General features: G+C 45.8%; 1 protein-coding gene across 1 annotated transcript in view; it reads left to right on the plus strand.

Moving 5' to 3' along the window:
• CATSPER3 (cation channel sperm associated 3) overlaps positions 1 to 16,454 on the plus strand; it is a 34,140-nt gene extending 17,686 nt beyond the window's left edge. The window contains exons 3-8 of the mRNA XM_061149410.1: positions 10,762 to 11,001; positions 12,793 to 12,975; positions 13,672 to 13,812; positions 14,160 to 14,279; positions 15,341 to 15,498; positions 16,327 to 16,454. Of these exons, the coding sequence (XP_061005393.1) occupies positions 10,762 to 11,001; positions 12,793 to 12,975; positions 13,672 to 13,812; positions 14,160 to 14,279; positions 15,341 to 15,498; positions 16,327 to 16,432 (948 nt within the window). The 3' untranslated portion in view covers positions 16,433 to 16,454. The remainder of the gene's footprint in view (positions 1 to 10,761; positions 11,002 to 12,792; positions 12,976 to 13,671; positions 13,813 to 14,159; positions 14,280 to 15,340; positions 15,499 to 16,326) is intronic.
• Positions 16,455 to 18,556: the final 2,102 nt, after the last annotated feature.

The raw sequence follows: 18,556 nt of genomic DNA on the forward strand, positions 1-18,556 counted from the left end.
ACACACACAGATGGCAAGACTCAAGTCCAGGGAGCCTGCACGAATTATTTAATAATAATAAAAAAGATTAGAGTGTGAAACAAAATAGAGAATAGAGAAATAGTAGAGAAAAGTCAATAAAATAAAAGATTAAAATTCAGTTCTTTGAAGAGATCAACAAAGCTCATAAACTTTTAGCTAGACTGACTAAAAATAAGAAAACTCAATAATGAGAGAAATGAAAAGTTGGGACACTACTACCGACCTTATAGAAATAAAAAGTTTTATATGAGAATACTGTGAACACATGGTACACCAATGAATTAGATAATCTAGATGAAATGGACAAAATCCTAGAAACATAACCACCTACCAAACTAATTTAAGAAGAAATAGAAAACAGACATACCGAAACAGACCTATAAATAAAGAGGTTGAATCACTAATCAAAAGCCTCGCAGCAAAGAAATGCCCAGGACTGGATGGCTTTGGTGGTTAATTTTACCCTGCATTTAAAAAATAATGAGCACCAATCCTTCTCAGACTCTTCCAAAAATAGGAGAAGAGGGAATATTTCTGAATTCATTCCATGAGGCCAGCATTACCCTGAGACCAAAGCCAGAGACATAACAAGAAATAAAGAGACCAACATCCCTACAAATATAGATGCTTTAATCCTCAAGATACATCTGAGCCCAGAAGTGTACCTAAAAAGTTATATACCATGACTAAGTGGAATTTATCCCAGAAGTGCAAGGGTGGTTCAGCTTAGGAAAAGCAATGAATGTAATACATCAATAGAATGAAGGAAACAATTGACAAAATTACCTTAGTAGATAACTGAAAAAGCATTTGATGAAATTCAGTACCCTTTCATGGTTAAAAAACAAACAAACACTTAAACTAGAAATGGAAAGGAAATTTCTTAATTTGATAATGGGTAATTATGAAGAAATCCACAGCTAACATAATACTCAATGGTAAAAGACTGAAAATCTTTCCTTTGAGATTAAGAACAAGACAAATGCCTGCTTTCACCACTATTCAACATTGTACTGAAAGTTCTAGCCAGAGCAATTAGGCAAGAAAAAGAACTGAAAGTTATCCAAATTGGAAAGGAAGAACCAAAATTACCTAAATTTGACTTGATCTTATATATAGAAAATCCTAAAGAATACATCCATACACAAACTCAACTATTAGAGCTATTAAATGAATTCAGTAAAGTTGCAGGATACAAGATTAACAACCAAAATTTGTTGTATTTCTGTACACTAACAGAACATTCAGAAAAGGAAATTAAGAAAATTTCATTTACAATAGCATTCAAAATAATAAAATACCTAGGAATAAATTTAGCCAAGGAGATGAGAGATGTATAAACTGAAAATTATAAAACATTGCTAAAAGAAATTAAAACCTAAATAAAAAATGTAAAGGCATCCTATATTCATGTATTAAAAAACTTGTTAAGAGGACTATCCAAAGTGAACTACAAATTCAGTTCAATTCCTATCAAAATTTCAATGGCCTTTTAAAAAAAGAAATTGAAAACCAAATTCTTAAATCTATCTGACTGTGAGCAGCCAAGAAAACATTGAAAATGAAGAACAAAAGTTGGAGAACTTGCATTTTCTGACTTCAGAAACTTTCTGTGTTGGCTTATTCGCTAAGTTGTGTCTGACTCTTGCAACCCCATGGACCATAGCCCACCACACTCTTCTATCCATGGGATTTTCCAGGCAGGAGTACTGGAGTAGGTTGCCATTTCCCTCTCCAGGAGATCATCTGGACCCAGTAATAGAACTGAGTCTCCTGCATTGCAGGAGGATTCTTTACTGAATGAGCTATGAGGGAAGCCCCCAAAAAGCTTTCTACAGAGATACAATAATGAAGAATGTGGTACTCACAGGACAGACATAGACCTATAGAATAGAGCTGACATTAAAGAAATAAATCCAAATGCCTATGGCCAATTGATTCTTGACAAGGGTGCCACAACCTTTCAGGGGGAGAAAAATAATCTCTTCATCAAATGACAGAGGGGCAGCTTGCTATCAACATGCAAAAGCTGTGAGCTGTCATTCACGGTGCTGGTCGTCGGGTTGGGAAGAAGCATCACAATGATGTAGGTTATGTAACTGTTCCCAGACTGCTCTGGCTGTCATTTACCAGATAAAGAATCCTGAATACATTTTCTGGAAAGATAAGCTGCTGGTTCTATTGCTGAAACAGAAATGCCATTCCCATATTTTTTGTCATTTTGATAGCAATGAAACATTTTTATCACGATTAGCATCAAATTTATGAAATAAAATGATATGGAAACAGAAAGCATCTATTTAAGAAGAAGCTATCAGCCATGCTGTATAGGGCCACCCAAGACGGACGGGTCATGGTGGAGAGTTCTGACAAAACCTGGTCCACTGGAGAAGGGAATGGCAAATTCCTTCAGTATTCTTGCCTTGAGAACCCCATGAACAGTATGAAAAGGCAAAAAGATAGGACACTGAAAGATGAACTCCCAGGTCGGTAGGTGCCCAATATGCTACTGGAGAGGAGTGGAGAAATAACACCAGAAAGAATGAAGAGACAGAGCCAAAGCATAAACAGTGCCCAGTTGTGGATGTGACTGGTGATGGAAGGAAAATCTGATGCTGTAAAGAACAATATTGCATAGGAACCTGGAATGTTAGGTCCATGAATCAAGGCAAATTGGAGGTGGTGAAACAGGAGGTGGCAAGGGTGAATATCGACATTTTAGGAATCAGTCAACTAAAATGGACTGAAATGGGCGAATTTAACTCAGATGACCATTATATCTACTACTGTGGGCAAGAATCCCTTAGAAGAAATGGAGTCGCCATCATAGTCAACAAGAGAGTCCAAAATGCAGTTTGGGTGCAATCTCAAAAATGACAGAATGATCTCTGTTCATTTCTAAGGAAAAACATTCAGTATCACAGTAATCCAAGTCTATGCCCCAACTGGTAATGCTGAAGAAGCTGAAGTTGAATGGTTCTATGAAGACCTATAAGACCTTCTAGAACTAACACCCCAAAAAAGATGTCCTTTTCATTATAGGGGACTGGAATGCAAAAGTAGGAAGTCAAGAGAGACCTGGAGTAACAGGCAAATTTGGCCTTGGAGTACAGAATGAAGCAGGGCAAAGGCTAACAGAGTTTTGCCAAGAATACCAAAATCAGATTGATTATATCCTTTGCAGTCAAAGATGGAGAAGCTCTATACAGCCAGCAAAAACAAGACTGGGAGCTGACTGTAGCTCAGATCATGAACTCCTTGTTGCCAAATTCAGACTTAAATTGAAGAAAGAAGGGAAAACCATTAGACCACTCAGGTATGACCTAAATCAAATCCCTTATGATTATACAGTGGAAGTGACAAATAGATTCAAGGGATTAGATCTGATAGACAGAGTGCCTGAAGGACTATGGACAGAGGTTCATGACATTGTACAGGAGGCAGTGATCAAGACCATCCCCAAGAAAAAGAAATGCAAAAGGCAAAATGGTTGTCTTAGGAGGCCTTACAAACAGGTGAGAAAAGAAGAGAAACAAAAGGCAAAGGAGAAAAGGAAAGATACCCATCTGAATGCAACTGTATAGGCCATGGGGTCACAAAGCAACACAAAGTCATGGACGCGACTGAGCAACTTTCACTTCAAAGAATAGCAAGGAGACATAGGAAAGCCTTCCTCAGCGATCAGTGCAAAGCAATAGAGGAAAACAATAGAATGGGAAAGATTAGAGATCTCTTCAAGAAAATTAGTGATACCAAGGGAGCATTTCATGCAAAAATGGGCTCAATAAAGGTCAGAAATGGTATGGACCTAACAGAAGGAGAAGACATTAAGAAGAAGTGGCAAGAATACACAGAAGAACTGATCAAAAAAGATTTAATGATCCAGAAAACCATGATGGTGTGATCACTCACTTAGAGCCAGACATCCTGGAATGTGAAGTCAAGTGGGATTTAGAAAGCATCACTACAAACAAAGCTAGTGGAGGTGATGGAATTCCAGTTGAGCTATTTCAAATCCTAAAAGATGATACTGTTAAAGTGCTGTACTCAGTGTGAAAGCAAATTTGGAAAACTCAGCAGTGACCACAGGACTGGAAAAGATCAATTTTCATTCCAATCCCAAAGAAAGGCAATGCCAAAGAATGTTCAAACTACTGCACAATTGTACTCCTCTTACACGCTAGCAAAGTAATGCTCAAAATTCTCTAAGCCAGACTTCAGCAGTATATGAACCGTGAACTTCCAGATGTTCAAGCTGGTTTTAGAAAAGGCAGAGGAACCAGAGATCAAATTGCCAACATCCACTGGATCATCGAAAAAGCAAGAGAGTTCCAGAAAAACATCTATTTCTGCTTTATTGACTTCATCAGAGCCTTTGACTATGTGGATCACAACAAACTGTGGAAAATTCTTCAAGAAAAGGAAATACCAGACCACCTGACCTGCCTCCTGAGAAATCTCTATGCAGATTGAGAAGCAACAGTTAGAACTGGACATGGAACAGCAGACTAGTTCCAAATTGGGAAAGGAGTACATCAAAGCTATATATTGTCACCCTGCTTATTTAACTTATATGCAGAATACATCATGTGAAATGCCGGGCTGGATGAAGCACAAACTGGAATGAAGATTGCTTGGAAAAATATCAATAACCTCAGATACACAGATGACACCACCCTTATGGCAGAAAGTGAAGAAGAACTACAGCCTCTTGATGACAGTGAAAGAGGAGAGTGAAGAGGTTGGCTTAAAACTCAGCATTCAAAAACTAAGATCATGACATCTGGTCCTATCACTTCATGGCAAATAGATGGGGAGACAATGGAAGCAGTGAGAGACTTTATTTTTTGGGGTTCCAAAATCACTGCAGATGGTGGCTGCAGCCAAGAAATTAAAAGACACTTGTTCCTTGGAAGAAAAGCTATGACCAACCTAGACAGCATATTAAAAAGCAGAGACATTACTTTGCCAACAAAGGTCCGTCTTGTCAAAGCTACAGTTTTTTCCAGTAGTCATATATAGATGTGAAAGTTGGACTACAAAGAAAGGTGAGTGCCAAAAAATTGATGCTTTTGAACTGTGGTGTTGGAGAAGACTCCTGAGACTCCCTTGGACTGCAAGGAGATCTAACCAGTCTATCCTAAAGAAAATCAGTCCAGAATATTCATTGGAAGGACTGATGCTGAAACTGAAGCTCCAATATTTTGGCCACTTGGTGCTAAGAACTGACTCATTGGAAAAGACCCTGATGCTGGGAAAGCTTGAAGGCAAGAGGAGAAGGGGATGACAGAGGATGAGATGGTTGGATGGCATCATCGACTTGATGGACATGAGTTTGAGTAAGTTCCAGGAGTTGGTGATGGACAGGCAAGCTTGTTGTGCTGCAGTCCATGGTGTTGCAAAGAGTCAGACACGACTGAGCGACTGAACTGAACTGCTCTTAGGAAGGAAAGCTATGACAAACCTAGACAGTGTATTCAAAAGCAGAGATATCATTTTGCTGACAAAGTTCCAGGTATGGTTTTTCCAGTAGTCATGTACAGATGGGAGAGTTGGAACATATTGAGGGCTGAGTGCCGAAGAATTGATGCTTTTGAACTGTGATGCTGGAGAAGACTCTTGAGAGACCCTTGGACTGCAGGAAGATCAAACCAGTTAATCCTAGTCAACCCTGAATATTCAGTGGAAGGACTGATGCTGAAGCTGAAGCTCTAATACTTTTGCCACCTGCTGGGAAGAGCTGACTCATTGGGAAAGACTCTGATATTGGGAAGGATTGTAGGCAACAGGAGAAGGGGCAACAGAGGGTGAGACGGTTGGATGGGATCACTGACTCCACGGACATGGGTTTGAGCAAACTCTGAAAAATGAAGGTCAGGGAAGCCTGGAGTGCTGCAGTCCACAGGGTAGCAGAATCAGACACGACTTAGCGACTGAACAACAACAATGTAAGTAATCTCAAAATGTTTTAAAGTATGTGGGGAGGATATGTGTAGCTTATATGCAAATACCGTGCCATATTTTATAAGGGACTTGAGCATCCTTGGATTTTGGTATCTGTGGGATAGTCCTGGAACCAATCCCCTGGGAATACTAAGGGACAACTTAGTATAACCTTTATGTCAAAACTATACAATGACAAAATGAAAAAGGAAAATTATGCCCAATATCATAAACTTGGACATTATAATCCCAAACAGAATATTAGGAAACTGAAGTTTTAAAAATATATGAAGAAGGTAATATATAGCATTGCCAAGTTGGGCTTTTCGAGGAATGCAAGTATTACAAAAATCTAGGAATTTTATTAACTAGCTTAAAATACTAAAGGAGAAAAAAGTCCAATAAAATCACTTTAAGAGATGCATAAAACAGTTTATCTTGAGTATTTTTCATGATAAAACTTTACCAAACTAGGGAGAGAAAGGATTTGTTTTAAAGTAATTAAGAGCACCTGTGAAAAACCTATATCAAAGTTCACACTCAATGGTGAAATTGTAACAGTATTTTTTTTAAAGCTGTAGTCCAATTCTTGAGAAGATTTGTATCAGTGTCTTAGCCAATGTATAATATAAGGAAAAGGAATAAAAAAATTAAGAATTAGAAAGAAAGTTTTAAAAAAGACTGTAATTATTCACAGGTGTTATGATTTCTGCATAGAGATCCCCAAAGAATCTGGAATAACTATAAAGTTAATACAATTAATAAGTTAATAAAAAAATAAAGCCCATAAAATTTGGTAGGTATATGATTAATAAATAAAATGTATTTAATATGTCAGCAACAAAAGGCATAGCACTTATTATAAGATACAGAAAGTGTTAGAGGCAAATCTTATAAAAGTATTGTAATATTTTTAAGGAGAAAGAAATATATAAAAGTTATTAAAGAAGATATAGAGAAATGGAAGGATATATTAGATCATGCATAGAAAGACTCAGTTTCTTCAAGATGCAGTCTCCCGTGGTTAAACTATATAATATCAGTACAATTCCAAAAGAAATCTGGCAGGATTTTTTATGGATTGCCAAAAGCCAATGCTAAAATTTAGATGAAAGGATGAAAGAAAGGAAAACCAAGATGGTTTTGAAAGTGAAAAAGGGAGAAGTCTTACTATAAGGCTTTCTATAAGTCTTTCTGTAAGGCCTGTTAGTAACTAAGCAGGATGACAATGCATGAATAGACAACACAGGTAGACAAATAGACCAGTGGAAGAGGACAGAGTTCTCAGAGTCAGACCTGGCTTGGATGAAAACCTGGCCCCTGTCATATGGCACTGCAAATGAGTGGTGGAAGACAGTTTCTTCATTAAACAGTACCTATGGAGGAAAACACTCCAGTTGGATCTCTACCTTCCAGCATACACAGCTAAAGACCTAACTTGAAAAGTGAAACTTCAAAATGTTTAGAAGAAAATATAGAGGATTTATATGATCTCAGGAGGGAAAGGAATCTTAAGGTATGAAATATTTAAGCAATGAAGAAAAAGTTTGGTTAAATTGATTCCATTAAAACTTTAAACTTGTGTTCATCAGAAGATCATTAAAGAGGTGAAAAGATAATGACATTTCTCAGTGTAGGAGAAGCTATTTGAAATGCATGTAGCAGGTAAAGGATTAGGATTCAAAGTATGTGGATATATTTTCTTTCAAATCAAGAAGCAAAAGACAAAAAATCCAGCAAAAAATTGGGGGACAAATTAGGAACAGGAAGTTCAGTAAACACATAAAAAGATGCCCAACTTTATGAATAATTAGAAGAATGACAAAATGAAAAATAAGATATCACTTCATCAGATTAACAAAAATTAAGAAGTCCAACAGTAGGAAGTGTTGGTAAGGATGTTAAAAAAAAGCACCATTGTTGATGTTAAAGTAAGTTGGTACAACTGCTTCAGAATACAATTTGGCAATATTCAGTGAAGCTGAAGATGCTCATATTCTACAGTCAGGTAACTCTACTGCTAGGTTGTAACAGAGGAAAATGTGCGTACAATAAAACATGGGGCTGGGAGTTGGCTGGGGGTGTCTTAGGGGCAGGCAGTTATTTCGATGGAGGTGTTGTTTGCAGGTTTCAGAGAGAAATGAAAGAAATTCACCTATACCTGGCATTCTACAGGGTTAGTGGGGCTGCTGTGTCTTTGTGGTCACATGGGCATTATAGCCACATAGTCACCCATGATTAGACCCAGTTGCCCCGTGATGATTTTGGAGTGATTTCCTCTCTCAACAAGGACAGCAAGATAGGTGATCAGGTAGAGGGTGACTACTATGAGGGTCTGAAAGAAATCACTCCAAGGCCAGTTTTTAATCTATATCTTGATGTACAGGTAATACACATAGATGATAAATAAGATAGTAGTGAATATCATTCGATCACTGATTGAGGCAGATCAGAATCACCAGGCACAGTAGAATTTTAGCAAACAGGAGAATTCCCTTTTGGGTGCTCCAGCAGCTGGGAGCCCAAGGGGTACTCAGAACAGGCTGTGGTGTGGACAGGAGTCCCTAGGGGCATGGAGGATCTTTTCACAGGTTCGAGGACACTGTACTCCCAACCATCTTGCCTATGAACTGGCTGACAGGAGGGCCCAGGGGCATAGGACCTCAGGTCTGCTTTTTAAATGGCCCTGTATTTTTGCCCAAACTTTTTGTGCTTTTATACTCTTGGCAGTAGTAAAAAATTACAAAGAAGCTGAATATCACCCAATGGGTAATTGGATAAAAAATTATAATATTTTCATAAGTGGAATTTCTAAATAGTGGGGAAACTTTAAACTAGGTTTACATATATCAACATGGATGAATCTTATAATTTTAAATAAAAAAATTTCTCAAAGGATACTTTAGTGTATATGCAATTTATGTAGTGTATGAAAGATGCAGAACCATACCATGCACTTTTAGGGATACATATGTGGCAAAAGTGTAAAATATATGAGCAAGGCATACTCCAGGTTTAAAATAGGCTTACTTTTGTGGAAAGGGAAGGGGATTTGATCAATGTGAGGTTCTGCCTGTAATGGTAATATTTTATTTCTTAAGCTAAATGGTAGTATATGGTTGTTCATTATATTATTCTTTTACATCTTTTTGTGTATCTAAATGTTTCACTGTAGTTAACAAACATAAAAGTGTGTATAAATGGTTGCCGTGTGGAGACCACAAATATAAGTGTACGGGACAGATAACACCACCAGCGGCCCTAATGTAATCCAAATGGATAGTTGTGGCCTGAGCTATAATTTCCAGTGATAGCATCTGACATATTTAAAAGGTGGTGTATCTTAAAACCTTTTCTATTTCCCTCTAGAAACTCTTTCTAGCACCCTCCCCTTCAACCCACCCCAAACTCATCTCAGTTAAAGGCATCAGTATTTACCCAGTTGCTCTGTGTGAGGAATCTTCCTTGCCTTCTGTACATCCCTGAGTCCATCAGAAAGTCCTGTCATCGCTGCTTGCAGAATACATCTGGAATCCATCCTCTTCTCTTCAGTCCCACACTGTCCCCCAGTCCAATGCAATCTAACCCAGTCTCTTGCCTGAGTGATGCTAAAATTAATTCTACTATCTATCACCTCCTTCCTAACTTGCCGCCCAGTTGCTATTCCCACCAGTTTCCCCACACTCTCATTTCCATGGAGATCTCTTAAAAATGTAAATCAGTTCACATCACTTCCTTGCTCACGCTTCAAGGCTGAGGTTAAAGTTCACAGCCTTCCCCAGGCCTACCAGGCCCTCACTACACAGCTGGCCTCTCCACCTTCATCTCCTGCTTTGCTCGCCCCTTTCTGTTCTAGCCACTCTGGTGTTGCTGTTCCTTTCTTATTTTAGGATGCTTGTAGACACCCCTGGGAAGTATTCTCCTGGATTTTAATATGGCTGCATTCCTGGCTTTAGCAAGGCCTCCACTCTACACCTTTTCTAAGTAGCTGTCATGACCGTCCCTCCCCACCTGACCAGTCCCTTTCTCCCTTGTGGCTGTTTCACTTTCCTTCCTGTGTGATGTTATATGTGTATTTGTCTAAACCTTCATTTCTGTCTCTCCTATTAGACTGTCAGCTTCCTAGGGGCTGGACATTTTCTGTCTCATTCATTGTTGGTTTTCCTTATATCTGAAATAGCGCTTAGCATGTGATAGATGCTTAATCACTGCTTCCTCAATGAATGAATTCATTGATGATAAGAAAAAACTTAGATGTCTCAAAAAGTGCCTTTTGGTAAAATCAAACCCCCTGGAATTGTTCATGCATAAGAAGAATTTGAATAAGGTTGTTTCATAAGGTGTAACAGTGGAAAATAAGCAGAATATTCTTCAGAAGCAGATTAGTTAACTGATTTTAAGTAAGTGTGATAATAGAGTAAATATAAGTAAATGTGTGAGTAGTTCATCTCTGTTCATCTGGGTATTAAAGTTGGTCAGAGGCTCTTGGAATCTTCTCTGGGAAACTTCCTTCCGTGTTGCCTGATGTATACTTCCCACTGGGTCTTGATAGTCATTCTGACAGTCAATCATTCCCAAGCTCTCTGGGTCGGGGCCACAGGGTAGGGAAGACCCAGAAGGAGAAGGGAATCAGGCACGCTGTGTCCACTGTGTGCCTGGGACTCTGCCTGGGTTTCTCTGTCCTGTGGCTGACTTAGGAGCATCCTCCCCCTGCCAACACACACCCCTCATCGGGTGGCCCAGGCTGGGGGAGGTGTGCAGCTTGGTCTGACCCTGCCACCCTTGCCACCCCTGCAGGTCTCAGAGCTCATCTTTGTGTCCATCTATAGCTCTGAGTTCTGCATGAAGCTCTATGTGGACCCCATCAACTACTGGAAGGATGGCTACAATCTGCTCGATGTGGTCATTATCATCATCATCTTCATCCCCTACAGTCTCCGCAAGATCAAGGGCAAGCACTACCCCTACCTCAACATTGCCGACGGTGTACAATCCCTGCGCATCCTCAAGCTTATCACCTACAGCCGTGGCATCCGGGTGAGTGGCCTGGAGTGCGGTGGCTCTGCGAGTGCAGGTGACAGGGCCCCCGATGAAGTGGTACTTCTGCTTCTCTCCTGCGGTGATTGAGTCCTCTTGTGTGGGAGGTTGATCTTTACCTGTTTTATCTCATTTCGTCCTCAAACGATTCTAGGAAAGGTGTTAGCTTCATTTTACAGATGAAGAAACTGAGACCCACGGTCACTCAGCACTTGGATACTGGAGCTGAGCTTTGAAAGTTGTTCTGACTCGAGCCCATCTCATCTTTCCCTCTCTCCTGTGCTGCAGAGTGACTGATGGTCACTTATGGTCCAGACCCTTTGGAGTATGTGCCCAGGAGTCTCCAGCTCTTTGATGGCCCTGGCCACTCACGTCTTCCCCCAGAAAACTAAAAGTCTGCAGCTTCTCTTGAGGGTCAGTCTCATGACTTGTTCAGGAAGCCCTGGAAGCCCTCCCTGCTCCAGCTGAGGGGTCACACGGTGGCCGGTGTTGGCTTGGCTCAGTGGTGTCAGAGCCACTTCAGAGGTGCCCCAAGCATGCCCTCAGGCGTTCATCCTGGACTCTGGGTTCGCCCTGGCCCTGCTCAGTGCCCACGCTTCTCCAGGAAGGGGCTCGTCTGGACCTATTTGACCACACAGACTTCACCTGCACACTGTGTCCCACTGCGGCATTCTTCACGAGTTCTTACCTCTTTAGTCTTAGCAATCTTGGAAAAGAAGTTCTCTTTCTCTTGCAGGAGTGGAGGCAACTTTTTCTTTTTTTTTTTTTTTTTACCATCTCAGTTCTTTTGGAATTAACCCCCAAACACTGGTTTTCTTTCTCCAAGGAGAGGAGGGAGGTGCAGGGTGGGCATTTATTCCTGCAGGCAGCTGCCAGACTGGTCTACATGCAGGGCAGCCCCAGTGCTCCTTGGCTGTCTCTCTGCTTCACACTTTACCCCAAACTATCAGAATTTCACTGTCCTGGCTTCCAGCTCTACCAGTACCTCCTTTTCTATGTTAATAGTTTCTCGGCTTAGAAAAAAGAATTTTTGCAGTTGACAATGGTGGCACAATGCAAGAGGCTGGAGAGTGGGTTCCAGCCCTGCTGGTGTACCACAGTGTGACTGTGGATGAGGCATTTTGCTTCTCTGAGCCTCTGATCCTGCATCTTGAAATATGAACATCTCCCTACCTTGACAAGGTACCAGGGACAGATCTAGGTAGCTGAACATGTATATGCAAGACTCCAGGGCAGGGAGAATGAACGATGAGGTGTGGGAGATAAGACCAACACCCATGTCATGGATGAAGACTGAGATCACAAGATGAAGACCTGCTTGTGAGATGGGGCCCAGAAAACCTGGGAAGCCCCATTCCTCTGAGCCCTATTCATTCCTGTTTCCAAGGTGGCTCCCCTGCTCCTCCTGGACCTGGAAGAGCATTCAGGGCTGGCCCTCAGCTGAGGAGCAGGAGCAGGACACCCTGGGATGAACACAGAGGCAGGCTGGGTTCAAGTAGAGTGCTCAGGGCTGCTGATGGGGAGACTACTCCAGCCCCGGCGCAGCACAGGTTATCCCCCCATGGGTGACTGAGCCTGGAGGCCGTGCACTGGTGAACCACTGTTAGATTGCTCCAGCCCCAGTCTGGACACTGTTCCCATTCATTCTTTCAACCATTTATGGAGCATCTACCATGTGCTAGGCAAGGCACCAGATACTGGGGCAGCTATGGTTGGGACAGGCTGAACTGCTGTCCTCCGAGACCAGCCCAGTCGGCAGCCTGATGTAGCCCTTGTGCCTCTGCCTTGCAGACACTCATCACTGCCATGGGGCAAACAGCCTACACCGTGGCCTCCGTGCTCATCCTCTTCTTCGTCCTGATGTACATCTTCGCCATCCTGGGCTTCTGCCTGTTTGGGCTTCCAGAGGGAGGTGACATGAATAACTGGGGGAACCTGGCTTTGGCCTTCTTCACCCTCTTCAGCTTGGCCACGGTACCATGTTTGGGAATAGTGGCGGGGTCGGGGGCAAGGGCCTTGAAAGGGGACTGGCAGCTGGTGCAAGTGTGTGGACATGCTGGGCATCACTTGGGGTCTTTCCCACACTCAGACACTTAGCTGGGGTGGCAGGGGGAAGCTGAGGACTGGCCTCCTAGGACTAGGCACAGGCCAGCACCCTGGCCAAGAGTCCATCCTTGACTCTAATCTTGTGATTCCCTACAGCATTCCTATTTGCCCCCTGGGGTGGTAAAACTTTTCAAAAGTTCTCAAGAGATAATTCATCCTAATTGAAGTGTAATTTAGAAGGGAAACCCACAACACAAAGCCTTTTGGGGAATAGGCTGTCACAAATCCATGCAGAATAAGTCTGCAAAACCTGAGTCTCAAAGTCTAGATTCTATTGGGTTCTGGTAAGATTGAGGTCTTTCCAAAGGAGGGCCTGACCGAGAGGCAGTGTCTTGGGGAAGGACGGAAGGCCTTTTGGGGAAGAGCCCTTAGGGCACATTGGCCAGCACCACACCAGCGGTGCCCTGCCTCTCCAGGCCAGCCTGTCTGCACTGGAGTCGGTGGGTTAGGGGGAGTGACGTGGAAGAAGGGCCAGCCTGCTCCTCCTTAGGGCCAGGGCTCCACTAGGGCAGGTGAGCGGGAGGCCTGCCCCCCTGAGCCTTGTCACTCGCCCTGTCTGAGCAGGTCGATGGCTGGACAGACCTGCAGGAGCAGCTGGATGCCCGGAATTTGATTCTGAGCCGCTCATTCACCATCATCTTTATCTTGCTTGCCTCCTTTGTGTTCCTCAGCATGTTTGTGGGTGTGATGATCATCCACACTGAGGTGAGGTGGCGCTCTTAAGGATTGGGTGGGGGGGTTGTTGGTTAAGTGTGGCAGGTGGATCATCTCTGAGCCATCTCGCTCCAGAAGTGGATGGGAGGGGGCCAGGGGGACCATCTCTGTGCCAACGCAACCCTTCTCCCCGAGCCCTCCCTCTTGATGGTGGCCAGCAGGAGAGGTACTTGGGAGGTCATTGCAGCTGCAGTTGGCAGCTTGAGTTGGAGGCTGGCCCTGTGAGGGGGTCCTCCTGCTGAGAGGCCTGAGTGGCAGTGGGAGACTGGGGAAGAGGCGAGGTGGGGATAGGGCACAGGGAGAGCCCTGCATCTTACCTCTATCCTCCTGCCCTCTAGGACTCCATCAAAAAGTTTGAGCGGGAGCTGATGCTGGAGAGACACATGAACCTCATGGAAGAGAAGCAGGTGATTTTGAAGCGGCAGCAGGAAGAGGTCGGCAAGCTGCTGCAGACCCAGGTAGGCTGTCTCCGTGGGCAGGCAGACAAGCAGAGGGACAGTCAGGGCTGAAGGAATGGTCAGGAAGACGGGCCTAGGGGCCGGGGTGGAGGGCGGTTGGCCTTAGGCATCTGCGCATTTGGAAAGTCAGCTGCCCACTCCTCTCTAGTTTTCAGAGTCAGACTATGTACTCTACCTTTTTGTATTTTCTCTGGACCTCTTCAAGTGTTGAGTGTTGTGATTATACTATTTCCTTCCTTCATGGGCAACACTCCATTGCTGGACCATGGACTATAACCCACCAGGCTCCTCTGTCCATGGGATTTCCCAGGCAAGCATACTGGAGTGGGTTGCCATTTCCTTCTCCAGGGAATCTTCCTGACCCAGGGATTGAACCCAGGACTCCTGCATTGCAGGCAGATTCTTTACCATCTGAGCCACCAGGGAAGTGCCAACATTTCCCTCCTTCATGGGCACAACTCCATTGCTGGGCCCTTGGCCTGGAGCAGTCTTATTCCCGAGGATTCACTGGGTGCCAGGCAGGCCCCATTCCTGTTCATTGAGCGGGGGAGGTCCCGGAGGCCCTGACAGGTGCTACTAACCTCAGTTTTTCTAAACTGGAACAAGAATGAGCTCAATGGGCTGGAGGTTTTCCATCAAGCATGATACAGCTGTGAGGGCCGAAGTCCTCTGGGCTGCCTGGAGGGCCCAGCGAGGTCCTGAACCACCACCCCTTTCTCCCCCGTGAGGCCGGTGCCGCGCTCCTCAGCCTCCTCTCCGAGGTGGAGACGTCCCCCTGTTCTGTGGCCTGAGACTTGTCCACAGCAGGGTGAAATGCCGAGCCGTGCTCAGGCTGTCCCCTTTCCTCCCATGTCACCTGTCCTCACGCCGGGTGAGTTGTCCTCACGTCAGGTACAGTGGCTTGGCAGGTGACCCCAGTCGGGGGGCTCCAGGCCCAAAAGGGGTTGGGGTGACCCATGCTGTACTCAGGACTCATCTGCCTGCGCTCCTCATGGAGGGTCCCCGGGTCTTTGTGTAGCCACACTCTTGTCATCTTGCTCTGTTTACGCTCCTCTGTCTAGAAAGATCTTGACCACAAGAGTTTCACTGAACTGGTGGAGAAGTTTAAGAAGACCTTGCGGCACACGGACCCCATGGTCTTGGATGATTTTGGCACTAGCCTGCCCTTCATTGACATCTACTTGTCCACCCTGGACAACCAGGATGCTACCATCTACAAGTCAGTCCCAGCCCCGCTGAGCCTGGCCCATGGGCCCTGGTGGGGTGCTGGCTGATATGCAGGGAAGGCAGAGCCAGGTCCTTCTTGGGGGGTGTGCAGGGGCTGGGCTGCTGTGTGGACAGGCCTGTGGCTGGTGGGGGGGAGGGGAGCACTGCCCACTGGCCCTCCTCAGTTTAAAAAACGGACCTGTTTTTAAACATTGCTTCCTTTGATTCTCCAAGAGTACCTCACCAAGCCTTTCTCAGGGGGGCAGAGGAAAGACCTCTGGCTGCAAGTCAGAAGCTGAAGCTCCTGACCTGGTTCTGTTACTGCTTCCTGTGTGACTCTGGCCAAGTCTTTGTCCGTTTCCCGCCTGTCACAGGAGGGACTGACACTAGGAAAGCAGTGTGTGTGAAGCCCGGGGCTGTGCTCAGTGTGAGTTAGCTGGGGTCACACTGGCCATTACTGCAGGAAGAAGAGGGGCACAATTAGCCTCAAGTCTCAGCAAAAGCCCCCTGGAGGGCTTTGTAGACTGGAGGGGGTCTAGGAATGCCGGGTTTGGCCCAAGAGTGGATCTGGCAGTGTCCAGCCAGCCCTCAGGCAGTCACCTCACTCAGAGCCCAGGAGTCCGCTGTCTCCAACCTAACACGGGCAGTGAGATAACTTCCTCCCGGAGCGCAGGGAGCCGGGCCGACCTGGCCTTCCCACCCAGCCCAGTCTGGTTCTCAGGTCTGTGCTCTTTCCTGACCCATACCTGCCAGGTACGGCGGACATGCAGGTGCGAGCATGCAGGGGCAGGGCCGGGTGGGGCGGAGCTCACCGTGAGCTGAGGCCCTCCTCCTCTCCCAGGCTTCAGGAGCTGTACTATGAGATCGTGCACGTGCTGAGCCTCATGCTTGAAGACTTGCCCCAGAAGAAGCAGTCCCAGTCCTCGGAGAAGGTCGATGAGAAGTAGCTGGATGTGGGCACCCAGCCACCACGGGCCTCCCGGGCTGTGACCCCCGCCCCGCCCCCCCCCCCCGCCCCCCATTAAACTCATATTTTCTGAGTTGACCTCTCTGCAGCTGCTGCTGTGATCATGACATCTGTCCACCTTTGGGCGCTGACCTGCGTCGGTGCCCATGAAGTCTGATTCCTCCTCACATGACACAACAAGAGCTTGGAAATGGAGAGCAAGGAGAGAGGAGCTCAAGGCTCACCCTGGCCAGAGGCCACACCTGGGGGCCTCTTTCCCTTCCCTCGACCCCTGCAGCCAGGTCCCACTGGGCTCCTGGGAAAGCCATCTGGACCCCGGACTGAGAAGGGCTGCTCATGGCACCATGAGAGGGCCTGGCTCCTGTGAGCTGGTGTGGCCCCACTGGCCCAGGAAGCCCTGCTGGCTCACCTATGTGGGCACCCCCGTGCCGCAGGCTTACAGATCTCTCTGTGCACGCAGTGCCATGGAGGTCTCTCTCTTGAATCCTTCTCTGCTTTTCCCAAGGCTCACAGTGATAGTGGCGCCCAGGGCTGCAGCCGTCCCTGGCAGGACGCTGTCTTTACGGAGAGCCAGGAGAGTGGCAGCATCAGGCATTGGGGCTGCTCCCTTCCCTTACTTAGAATTCTTTACTCCAAAGGCAGCCTTTTCCGTGTCATCCCTGGCCAGATGCCTCCCGCAGTCGGCAAGGCCCTGGCCCAGCAGTGTTGGAGCCATCTGAAGGCGCAGGTGGTGGTGGTGGTGGGGGGTGGCTGGCACCCCTTGCTCCCATCTGGCCAGACCAGAGGCCCACCAGTGCCCGCTCTGCTCTTGTTTCTGGGGAGTGTTCTTGAGGCCTGTCACCTTGGCAGGGCCCTCTGCTTAGAGAAGTGGTGAGTTCTGGGTTGGGCTGGGGTGGGAGACCAGCTTCTATTGCTGGGTGCAGAAAGGCCCAGGCCAGCCCTGGAGAGGCTGGTAAGTAGAAAAACACAAAGAATTGAGAATGGTTGGACAAGGTCCCATAGGGGGGTCCGTGAGCTCCAGCCCTGGATGATGGCACCCCTGAAGCCAGAGGAAGACAAGGGCCTGTGGAAGCCTTTACTATTGTTTCCTGAGCTGTGCTGGGGGTTCTGTGATGAGAAAGCCACAGTCTCCTCCTGGCCCTCTTGTTCCCATGGTTGCCTAGGGCAAGCAGTCATCCAGTCAGAAGGGATGAGAAGAAATGTCTCTGAGGAAGTGACAGTAATTGTTTGACAGTAGAGAGCATGTGTCCTCTGAGATACTCAAATCGTTTCCATTTGCAAATATTCACACTCAGGACCAAATTGAGAATCGTGTGAAACTGTGCCGAGAAGGATTGCTCTAGAGCATGAGACCCATCGCCATGCCGTAGGGGAGCCCTCCGAGGGTAGGAAGCGTGGCCTCACGCCTTCCTGGACTGGAGAGAACTCTGTGCCCTGGAGGGGGCCCTGAAGTAAGCGAGGGATGCATCCAGTGCCTAGCAGTGAAGGGGGTGACTCCAGGTTGGGGGCTTCTAGGGGGGCTCTAGGGGGTACAGCCCAGACAGCCCAGCGTGCCGGCCTCAGGCAGTGGCTCTGATTTAGCACTGGGACAAGTCAGATGTTGCCAACTGTCCACTCTGGATGTGCCAGTGTTGCTTGGGGGAATGTGAAAACACCTCCCCTCCTTTCACTAGGAAACGTGCGGGAACTGCCCTAGGCCTCTGTGGGTGAACAAAAGGTTTTAAAAATTCCTCAGGGAGGCAAGTTTGTGAGTACTACAGTTTTAGTCAGGGGGCATGGATTCCTTAATCAGGTGGCCTTGGGCAAGGTGTCTGGTCTTTTGAAACCTTAGCTATTTCTTCTGAGAAATGGGCTGATACAACTGTTCAGCTATAGTATTATTTGCTCAGTCATGTCTGACTCTTTGTGACCCCATGGACTATAGCCCACAAGGCTCCTCTGTCCATGGGATTTTCCGGGCAAGAATACAGAAATGGGTTGCAATTTTGTCCTCCAGGGGATCTTCCTGACCCAGGGATTGAACTCACGTCTCGCTCTAAGGATCAAATAAAATGCACCTGAGAGTGTTAAAAAAAAAAAAGAAAGAAAAGACATAGTCAACTAT

The sequence above is a fragment of the Dama dama genome, chromosome 9 (genome assembly GCF_033118175.1).
Source record: "Dama dama isolate Ldn47 chromosome 9, ASM3311817v1, whole genome shotgun sequence".
Lineage (NCBI taxonomy): Eukaryota > Metazoa > Chordata > Mammalia > Artiodactyla > Cervidae > Dama > Dama dama.